We start from the raw sequence: 10,953 nt of genomic DNA, 5'->3' as shown, positions 1-10,953 counted from the left end.
ATGAGAAGAGAACCAATATGAACCCAAAACCAAATCAAAACCAAACCTTCCCTTATTGGAATTCACCATTCCCACATTGAAATCGAACCAGCCCGAATCGACCGATTAACCACACTACACCATTGTTCGTTGAAGTTCCTACTAATGATCAAGAACATATTGGTTCTCAATTGTAGAAAATGCTAAGACCACTCATTAATGCATTAATTGTTAATAAAATCCTTGATTGTATCTTAAATTTTCCTACGGTTGGATTTCACATTAACATTAATTGTAACCGTTAGTTGTGTGAATCCTAACGGTTATAAATATATGTGTCCATGTGGGTGTCGTCTTTACAGCCGTTGGATAAAAAATAGATCTAAAATTGAAGTTCTTTCTTAAGTTACACTTTGAGCTTTCTCTTTGTTAACCATAGGAACACGGTTAGGGAAGTTGTGGATCTTATCTCTAGTACGCCATCCTCTTTGGTGTCGAAGCAGGTTCGCCAAGTTTTCCTTATGGCCTCCCTTCAGAATTGCATTGCCATCTTTTCTGATGTAGCCCTATCCTCCAACCCCAAAGCTATGGGATTGGGGATTGGGGATTGGGGATTGGGGATTGGGGTGTGCAGCTTTTGATCACTCCTTGAGGCCTTGTTTTGTTGCCTCAGCTCACCAAGCTCTAGCACCACTTTTGGTTGGCGAAGCTTTGGTTATTCTTTTAGGTCTCTCTTAGGCTAGACGTGTAGGTTACTCGAGGGTAATGGTGGTATCCGATTGCCTTACTCTCATAAATAGCCTCTCATCTCCTTCTCCTCTCAAGCTTTCTTTGTGAGCATTGTGCATGATATAATGCCTTTCAAAGTTCTTTTTTCTCTTTGTTCCTTTGTGTATATTAGCAGGTCTTGTAATGTTTCTACTCATGCAGTTACTAAATGGGCTCTATCTTACCCTGCTGAGGGTTTTGAGTCCCCCCCTCCCTAGAGAGCTCTGGAATTTGTTTTAGCATGTTCACCCCTCTTTGTTTAATAGAAGTCTATTTTGCACCAAAAAAAAAAAGAAGAAGAAAAAAAATGTTGAGCTTTCTCTCTGAATAATATAATGAATAAGCCATATTGCAATAAAGGGATTTTCCTCTTCACACCCCTCAAGCCTTGTAAATTTGTTTACCCAATTTTTATATTTTTTGCCCTCTTGAAGTACGACACTAAATTTTTAAAATGGGAGCAAGTAATAATGTCATTTCTCGTCATTTCACAAGTATATTAAAAAAAAAATGCCCATGACAATAACACCTTTTGATAATGACATAATGTCATAATGATATATTACTTTCAAGTTATTTTTTATACCAGTATCTTAATGAACTTTTGAAAATAAGATAAAAAGGCAATTAACAGATGGTGCCAACCAGATTCCAAATACACCAGCCTCTACAGATGTCATTTGGATGTTCATGTTACAAAAAAGAGAGAACTTTAAAAAGAGAACCTCACTACAAATATATAGCGAAAAACCTAATATGAGAAAATACAAAATTTCCCTAAGTAAATGAGTCTCAAATAAAAATTCAAATGCAAGACATCCTACCCCAACAGCACCTAGAATCAAGTTTGGGCTAGCTTTGAGAGAGGTGAGTCCTGAAAGAAGGCCAAGGATATAGATGAAAATCTTGTGAGGATCAAAGACGAGACCCAAGACAAGCCAAGTCAAAAAGAATAGCAGTGCTTGGCAAGGTAAAAAGGTATACCACTGTTTCACCATGGTCACCCACCAAAGGCCAAAGAAGTATGTGGCACCCAAAACCTGGAAAAAAACCACCACCCAGGCATAACACCTAATTTTATTTTGGAAGAAGGAAAGATATAATATATTAAATGAATAATACAAATTTACAGAGGATTACAGACACAAACATCTCTGACCTGAGGCATCTCTCTAAGAAGAAGCAATTGGAGCTCACCAGGGATGTTATCTAGGGGAAAAAAGCTTCACCTATTGCTGATTTGGCTCCTAGACAAATAGTCTGCAGGTCTATTAGTCTCTACATAAACAAATTTGAAAAGACACCTCAACAAACTTGGCAGCTACTAAGTGACTCTGTTGCAAGTGCCAAAGAACATCCCAAGGGGCTCTCTTGAGTTTCTCAATATACTGAATTGAGTTGAATGAGTCTAAGAATTGAAACTTTTGAAATCCCAAAATCTGCCACAACCTTCATCCCTCTTATAATCCCTTCAAGCTCAACCCAAAAAAGTTTTGTGGTCATACAATGGAATATTTTCAAACTCATTACAGATTTCACCGATGAAGGGGTCCAGAGTGGCGTGAAGATTCCATCTCCCTTCCACGAAATATGCCTAGAAATTTCGCCTCTAGGAACCCTTTCTCTCCATTGATGAAATGTATTGCTGAAGCTAAAATTGTAGTAATTATGAGCATACAATAATAAATTGTAGAAGTATGTTTCCATCTAACACAATGTAGGAGAGCAACCATTAGCTCAAGACAGAGAGTACCTGAGAGGGCAACCAAGCAAAAGCTAAAACAAAAATCCCAAGCAGTCAAGAACGGTATTTAGAAGGAGAAGAACATAACTGAAACAAGCAACATTCTTTAGTTATACAGAGCTGCCAAGGCACAAAACAGACCTATTCTATGGAATCTTGGTAGTGGTTGTTCAAGTCACATGACTATGGACAATAGAAAATTTGAAAAGCTTTACTAGCATTAGGGTAGCTCAGTAAAATTTGGCAGCAATGATGATGCCAATGTGGGGGAAGGCACAATCAATCTGCACGAATGGAAAGGTGAAGTCTAATGATGTCTTGTCTGTAACCAGGTTTGAAGCACAATCTATTGAGTGTGAGTCAGATATGTGACAAAGGACATGTGATCTTCAACAAGCAAAGCTATGAGATCAGGAGAGCTAGTAGTGGCAAGCTAGCAATCACTGTTGTGTAGAGTTGTAGTTGCTTAGATACATAGATCTCTCCAGATCTCAATAGGTAGCTCTGAGAGAATAGAAGAGAAGCAGGTCTCGCAGTAATACTGGAGCATCGAAGTCTTGAAACACAAGCGCGACTAACACTGCCACAGGCAACCAAAGAAACACACAGGATGTAGGATCTTTCCAAATGTTCCAAAGAAAACAGCAATTGAGGGACATGATATATTATGCGAGCAACAACATGGCACAGACAATGGACATGGGAACAAGTGAAAGAGGAAGATATCACAGCAGCAGAATCGATTGAGCCCAGATCATACTGAAACTGGAAGCTTTACATGAGCAGAGAATTTCAACGATAAACCCGGAATAGATCTTCCAAATGCCCACAGATTAATGAGGACTCGAAACTCCATGATTGCTTGAAGTAAACTGAGATATAACAAACAGTCCATTATCCTTAGGGGACCCCAATACATACCTTACAAAGGCTTGTCAATTCATTTATGTGTTTGCATCACATGCATATACACCTTCATAGGTATATTTATAACATGTAATCTTCTTCTGGTTGTCACTAGTCTTATTTTCAAAAGTTCTTTAAGTAGGATAAAAAAGAGTTTTCAGAATAATTTAAATTATACTTATCATTATGTTGTTATCAAGAATTGTCATTTAATTTGCACGGTTTTGGATATACATGAAATAACAATATTTTATCCTCAGTTGAAAACAGTGTATTTTCCCAAGAGAGCAAAGAACTAAAATAAAAAATAAGACTAAGTCATTTGACATCTTAAGGGTTTCAATGAGAAAATCTCTTAATCTATTTAATCTTGTAAAAACCTGTAACTCGATTCATATGCATAAATAATTAAATTCGGAACCACAAGGAGATTCTGTTACGGATGACACTGCTGCTGCTGCATCAAGAAAATGAAACAAGCTTTTTGCACAGGAAATAATATTGTAAAAAATTCTACCTATATATTATATATAATCATGTAAGAAATTCCTCCTATGCCACATTAATTGCCTACCAAAAAATTATGCCACAATAGTCTAAATTCGCATCAAAGTTGAATGAATCAAGGATTGACCTTCCAATCTCAAAGGATAAATACTCTACTCTCCTTTCTTGTTAAACTGTTTTCCAATCTGTACATCAAAACATTCTATGCTACAGTTGCTATCGTTACATACAACAGACACAGACAGGAGCCGAAAGAAACTTCTGCTAGTTATCTCCCTGGGTAAGAATACGCCCCATCCAACAACACCCTCCCTACAGATTTGCTTTCCATCACTTTTCTTACAACCTTACAAGCTCTTCTGGATAAACTTACATGCCATTTCATTTCCTTCATGAATTCACTTTCTTATCTAAACCTGTAGAAACATTATCAGCTGAAGTAACGGCAACAGGTTCCATCAGCTTCTCATAGTCAACCTCAGTTGAACGGTACTTCAATTTGAATCCGTTCTGGATCCATGATTGTATGCACAAGAGTGCCTGCATGCTGCTGTGGGGCAAACAGCAACGTTGCTTGTCAATCTCGTCACCTTTGCGGCAAAACAGCTCATCGGGTGCCACTGAGGTTGCTTGAATAGTCAAGAAATCTCGAGCCATCACAGAGAGACGAGGGTAACGTGTGCTGTTCGCCTTCCACCAATCTAAAACATCTATAGGAATGGGAGCTGGAGGTTCAGAAAGATATTGCGTGAGCTCATCTGTGGTAGTGCTCATGCTCACTCTGCGCCTTTTGCGAGCAATCTCCTCTGCAAAGGAGACACCGCTACCATCTTCACATTCCTGAGCACTGTAGCCATTGGCCATGGCAGGGAAATGGCTGGTTGCATAATTCCTCATAAAATGGCTCCTTGCTTCCTCAAGGTTGTTCTCTGAGTTAAGATTCTCTGGGATGAGCTCAATCTTGATCCTGGGGTCAAGGACTGCAGCCATGTAAGTGAAGACATTGTAGACCTGCGTATTGTAACTCCGGACCTTCTTTGCCATGTCATCTGCTGTGCTCTTGAGCCAGTCAGGGTTGTGGCGGGAATCCCTACAGGCAGCAATGATCTCAGCAACATGGTCCATAAAGAAGAGTACCAGGCCAGCTGTTCGGACTTTGCTCGTGCAGATGTTATTTGTGATCTTGTAAAATGGTTCCAAGTAAGTATGCATGATATTAACTGCATTTTTCTCCGCATGGTTCAACAGCATATTCCTACTCCCTAGTATCTCGTCATGCTTCCTGACGACAGCATCCATAGACTTAGATGCCTGCATAATAAATGAAATCCCATTTCTTCTTTGGTCAGTAATTTTTTTGGCTCAGCTGAAGTCCAAATTGGATACAAAATTGGCAATAGTGAATACCAAGTAAAATCTCAACAGGGCCAAGAGGAAATACCTTATGCACAATATCTAGCAGCATGTAATTGCCACTCCAGCGGGTGGAAGCATCCAGTGGGAACTTCCAGGAACCTTCCTGATATTCAGCTGTTGTTTGTTGGAAATCCTCTGATATTTTTACAGAAGCATTCATCTCCAGGACAAATTCCCGGATCTTAGATATTACTGGTTTGGCAGTTCTCAATCCATCCTCTATGATCAGGTTCAGTGTTCGAGCAGCACAAGGGATGTAGCAGAAGGGACCCCCCTTCTGGCCGTCCAAATCTTCTTTCAATGTATGACAGCCATGCACAACATTCTGACTGTTATCATGGGTACAGGAGAGGATCCTATTGTCAATGTTGTACATCTTGAGGATCTTCACCAATACATGATAGATGTCAGTGCCTCCACAAGGGTAAGGTATGCGAGTGATGTCAAGAAGAACCTTGTGGAGAAACCAATTCTCATCAATCCAGTGGCCTGTGACACTCATATAGGAGACTTGCTCATATGAATTCCAGAAATCAAGTGTAATCGAGACCTTAGAATTCACGTGCTCCAATGAAGCCCTTACATCTTCCCGCATGCTCCTGAACACCTCAAGGATGACTGCATGGAAATTCTCACTTGGCCAGAATTTTGCTGATGGACTGAGGAACTTGAAGGAGTTCACCAACCAATCTTCTTCCAAAAGGGAGGGAGGATGAGAACCTAGAACAAGCCACTTGAGTAGCAACCAGTTTAAGTGATCAAAATCCACCGAGGGAGGTTTTGCTTGAGGCTGGGGTTGAGAATGTGGTTTCTTGGTTACAGGGCTTGGCTGCGATTGTGGTGACTGGGTGGTTACAGTGTCCCCCAACTTATCATAACCGGGATGTCGATGACTTAGGTGCCTTCCCAGATTACCTTCATAGGGAAAAAGGCAAAAGTTAATTGAAGCATGGTAATGGCTAAAAAACACCTCCGTAATACATCAGGCATAAATACCAATCCCATTATTCACAACCCTGGGAGCTGACCTAGACCAATGAAATCGCTGACGTGTCTGGAATGGAAAAATGGTGCAGAAGAGAACACATCAATCATGAAATAATAGCAAAGACATAGCGATTACCGGTGGCAGTTGCAATAGAATAAGTCTGCTTACAGAACTTGCATCTTCGACTCTTCCCATCAGGAGCTGTTTCAAAAAACTTGAGATAAACTGATGTCATTGATTTCTTTCTTGGCTTTACTTGAGGAGCTGCATTTGCCTTCTCTGATGAACCCAGTCCAATGTCTATTGGATCAATGCCTGGTATGAGTGCCATGTCCATCATGTTTTTTGGTTCCATATCTGCTCAAAGCAACATAATAGAACTATAGAAAAATAGTTTTCAAGTTCCCAATGCAAATAAGGTAAATCGATAATTCATCTAAGACATTCATGGTTCTATCCAAGTCAATGACAACATTCTTCCTTTTTACAATAGTTTGTCAGGAAAATATAAGATTCCAAGGCATCGATTGCTGCAATGTAGTAAAGATCTCTTTGTACAAAAAGAAAATGTCAACACTAAAAAAAATTTACCCACCAGAGGCAAGGAAGAGAAATCTAAGTTGAATGAATGAGTTTTATATTAACGAAAGATCCACAAACGATGCGCCCTCCCCTCATTTTTTTTGGGTTTTGGGGGCCAGGTGGAGTAAAATTATGAGTAGGATAACAACTGCCTAGTGCAGTTGGTGAGGTTGCGGTATGCTAAGCCCACACTCACCAGGAGGTCTTGAGTTCAAGTCTCCTGGCTGTAACCTTCCCCTTCCCCCCTTCTTCAGGATACCCATCTAAAAAAAATGATGAGTAGGAAAAGTGTAAAGAAAAAACAGGATGGCATTGGAAGCAGAAAAAACTGCCAAGTAGAGCATTCATTTTTCATTTCCTTCTTTTACACCTTGGTGAGGCCAAGACCCTTCATTTGGTTCATCAGAAACCCTGCATTACCATAAGAATCATTTCACCTAACCCCATGTTCCCGAAAACAGAAATGGAATTGTAAGCTGGCTTACTACTGAACCCAATGTCTCCTCACATTGTAGCACTTCATCTACCTAGGAATTCCTGCTCATGTGTGCCTCTTTTGTATGCAAAATGGAGAACCAGTTGATCAACGTTACCTTGATTTCTCACTTTTAACAAGGTAGACTGAGGTTTTTTTCTTGGTCCCTAACTAATGCTCTGGGTGAAACAAAGAAAGAATGTGAGCTTATGCGAAGTTGGAAATCCTCCAATTGTGGAGTCAAGAAGATTTTTAAGAAATGATGATGGCAGCTAACACTTCAAATAATTATCTTGTTCAAGAGGAACAATTGAACCTTCGATAAACTACTTCGCTCCATTATACTAAGGAATTCCTAGAATCTTTGATATCTAAGGAATTTTTTGATATAAGAGCATTAGGTTGGTGTAGGACAAAATAACCAAGATTTATTCGGGAAACCAATTTATCCTTGGCTTGCTTGTTCCTTTCTTTAGTCTTTGGCTTTATAAAGCATACAGAAGCATTTTCCACTGAGATTTCTCATCCTTCTCATCCCTGTAAAAATTCTCTTCAGTTATTCAAGAAAAATAAAACAATGCATAAGAAAGTCTGTTGGTCAGTGGTTGTTGGTCAATACAATTAAGAATCTTTCTGTTAGGTTACTTACACAGAAAAAGGGAGGGGGGGGGAAAACGATACGTTCATGCTCCCATATGTAACAAGTACGTCTTATCTGTTATAATATTATATTCAAAACATACTTTAATTCTAGTTCTAGCCCACCTCAAGTAATTCCTACCTCTGTAGTTAAATCGAACAGATTTGAATTGTGAACCATAGGGTTCTTGGTGAATCAGTGCCCTGTTGATTCAATTACCACTGGTGAGCTGTAATTTACTGGAAATCAATCAAACTGTATCAATCAATGAATGGCAGAATTGTTTGATTCTGAAGATTTATGCGGAGGGGCTACGGAAGCATAGATCTCTCTATACCTACTCCATCTTCTAAAACCCAGCAATTGCTTTTGCTAAAGCCCTCAATGCACGTCCCCTTACTCACAGGTCAGCACCCACCTTTGTATGATATCCATTCGAGGCTCCAGCCCTCGTCGTTTCTGCCTAAATCATAGTAGAAACAATGGCAATGGAAACACCATATATGTGTATATATATATATATACACACACTTTCATACTAGTATATAAAAGCATGAACTCATGTTTCGTGAAAAAACTTTCACTGGACCATTTTACCCTTCTTTCTTATTTAAATATCCTCACTAAAACCCAGCACTTGCTTCTGCTGCCACTCCATCGAAGTACTGACTAGAGAATTAAGAACATACCATGTGGTTACTGTGGTGAGTGATCTCTTCTAGCCGACTTCAAGTATCATAACTTCAGATCAGGAGTTCTGTTATGTTCTATTGCTGATTCATATGTTGTGATCTGCTGAAATTATTATGGAATGATCCTACTGTGAGATTAGTTCCTACTGATATAGTTAAGGACCGGTCTTACATAACAAAAAGTCCACTTTGTTGCCTCCAACTCAACTCAATCCACTGTTTAAGCCCACCGACGATACATAGTTAGGTATCCCCACTAGCTAAAACTTAGATTCTTCGAAATGTTAATCACCCTACAATCCCTTAATAACATCCAGACATTGCTAGCCAAGTAAGATCACCAGGCCTGTGCAAGGAGACAAACTTCAAGGGTCACAAGTGGCTAGACCTGCCTCCCACTCTTTTCTCCCTCTCTTAAAACCTAAATTATTATATGTAAAACAAGCTTCAATAACCCAGTTCAGTAAACCTTTCATTTCTCGAGGGTGCACTGTGTTTTATCTTCCACTAGAGCAGGGACTGTTACATTTGACATAAACTCACTTTTCTCTCCATAAAATATCATGGACATTTATCTCCCCCAATAAAACTAACAATAACATTTTATTTTCCTATGGTGCAATCGCAGCAACTACTTTGATATGTTACGGTGACTTCCTCTGGTTGAATCACATCCAACCCCCTTCATCATTTTCATTGCCCAAGGCCCTATTCTCATCTTGTAACCTTGAGTTGTCTTGGTGCTCACTTTGACGGTTCTCCATTTGTAGTTGGGCTGTCCCAAATTATCAGTTTAGGTTTCCTGGACTCCAGATAGGAAGCAGACAAGAGGGAAATGAAGGCCGATCCCGCCAACATTGCCCAACTGAACCACTCTTGAATGGATACTGTCTTTTCAGGAATTGTTGACCATATACCTCATAGAGAGGTTGACCAATAAACCTCTTCTCTTCCATTTCCTCATCCTATACATGGAAGAGGGAAAATCATTTACCATGTTCCACTATTGCGTTAGTATTTAGTAAAACTAATTCTATTGTAGGATCAGAATAACTTCAGTTGGATCAGAGTAATTGTCCTTTTTTCAGAAACAGGGTGTTGGAAAAAAATAAGGATTTTGGGGGTGGGGGGAGCCTCTTTCCCTCAAGGAAACCCTAAGCGAAGGTCGCCGCCTTGGAGCAGCCTGGCCGGTCTCATGGCCAGGCTGCTCCCCCCGACTCTCTCTCTCTCTCTCTCTCTCTCTCTCTCTTCTTCCTCCTCTTCTTCCTTTCTTTGTTTCTTCATCCCCTACTGGATCTTCATCTCGGTTGGAGTCATCTCTTGGCCGCTAGCCCCGTAGGTCACCATCATAGTTGTCACAGCGCCAAGGCGAACCAAGGTGGTGGAGGGTTGTCTAAGCGCTTAGGCGAGAAGGCGCCCGCCTTAAGGCGAATAAGGCGAACAAGCGTTATTTTTTATTTTTCCTATTTTCTAACATTATTTAATAAGTTATATATACCTTGTATCATAAAAAATCAAGATTAAGCCACATCAAGTCATTAAAAATCAACATTTAGCCACATCAAATCATCAAAAATTAACATTAAGTCATATTAAGTTATAAGAAATCAACATTTAGAGAAATGCTCTTATTCTATAATAAGTTTGACTGGTCAAATGATTTTATTTTTACATGAGACTTTTTGTATTAGTTATAATATAGAACCAGCTTTCTAACAAGTCTAAGATTACTTAAATCTGAGTTGCAATGACAAAGTTATGCTTCAGTCAAACTTATTTTTAAGTGCGCGAATACTGTTAAAATCGCCTGAATGAAAATAATTTTATGAATATCAAAGCAAAATATTATTTTACCAGACTTTTGGTTTTTAGCAATGTTTTAACATGATAGAATTTATAAAATTTTCATAATTGAGAAAAACCCTAACATTTAAAAGTTGAAAACCGTCCCTATAACCAAAATCCAATTTTTTTTCTTGGACTGGGGGGTTGACTTTTTATCCTTTTGGAATTTGATTTTTAAACTATTTTTATTGGATTCAAATAGGGGGTATTTGCTTATTTATGAATAATATCTTAAATAAATGAAATAACAAATATTAAAAACATTAAGTAAATGAAATAACAAATATTAAAAACATTTACTTGAATAATATTTGGCATAAATAAGTGCCGAAACACAAGGCGACATGCAGTGCAACAAGGCGGCTGTCGCCTAGGCCCCAGGCAAACTGCCTGGACGCCTGGTCGTCACCT

At 39.1% G+C, this 10,953-nt stretch overlaps 1 protein-coding gene across 1 annotated transcript; it reads right to left on the bottom strand.

Moving 5' to 3' along the window:
• Window positions 1–4,040: 4,040 nt before the first annotated feature.
• On the bottom strand, window positions 4,041–9,838 carry LOC122080309 (zinc finger BED domain-containing protein DAYSLEEPER). The gene is made up of 3 exons (XM_042647260.1): window positions 6,444–9,838; window positions 5,346–6,235; window positions 4,041–5,215 (listed from the first exon to the last, which is right to left on the bottom strand). The coding sequence occupies exons 1-3, from the start codon at window positions 6,661–6,663 to the stop codon at window positions 4,295–4,297; spliced, it is 2,031 nt and encodes a 676-aa protein (XP_042503194.1). The 5' UTR covers window positions 6,664–9,838; the 3' UTR covers window positions 4,041–4,294.
• Window positions 9,839–10,953: the final 1,115 nt, after the last annotated feature.

This window comes from Macadamia integrifolia, chromosome 5 (assembly GCF_013358625.1).
Source record: "Macadamia integrifolia cultivar HAES 741 chromosome 5, SCU_Mint_v3, whole genome shotgun sequence".
In the NCBI taxonomy this organism is placed as follows: Eukaryota; Viridiplantae; Streptophyta; class Magnoliopsida; order Proteales; family Proteaceae; genus Macadamia; species Macadamia integrifolia.
This window is presented reverse-complemented; position numbering and strand designations above follow the sequence as displayed.

What these genes read in the sequence shown, in the direction of transcription:
- LOC122080309 (XM_042647260.1), bottom strand. Translation starts at nt 6,663, where the DNA reads ATGGAACCAAAAAACATGATGGACATGGCACTCATACCAGGCATTGAT. An exon ending in TTCTATTGCAACTGCCACCG is followed by an intron (nt 6,236 to 6,443) that starts GTAATCGCTATG and finishes TTCCCTATGAAG; the next exon opens with GTAATCTGGGAAGGCACCTA. An exon ending in TGCTAGATATTGTGCATAAG is followed by an intron (nt 5,216 to 5,345) that starts GTATTTCCTCTT and finishes TTTATTATGCAG; the next exon opens with GCATCTAAGTCTATGGATGC.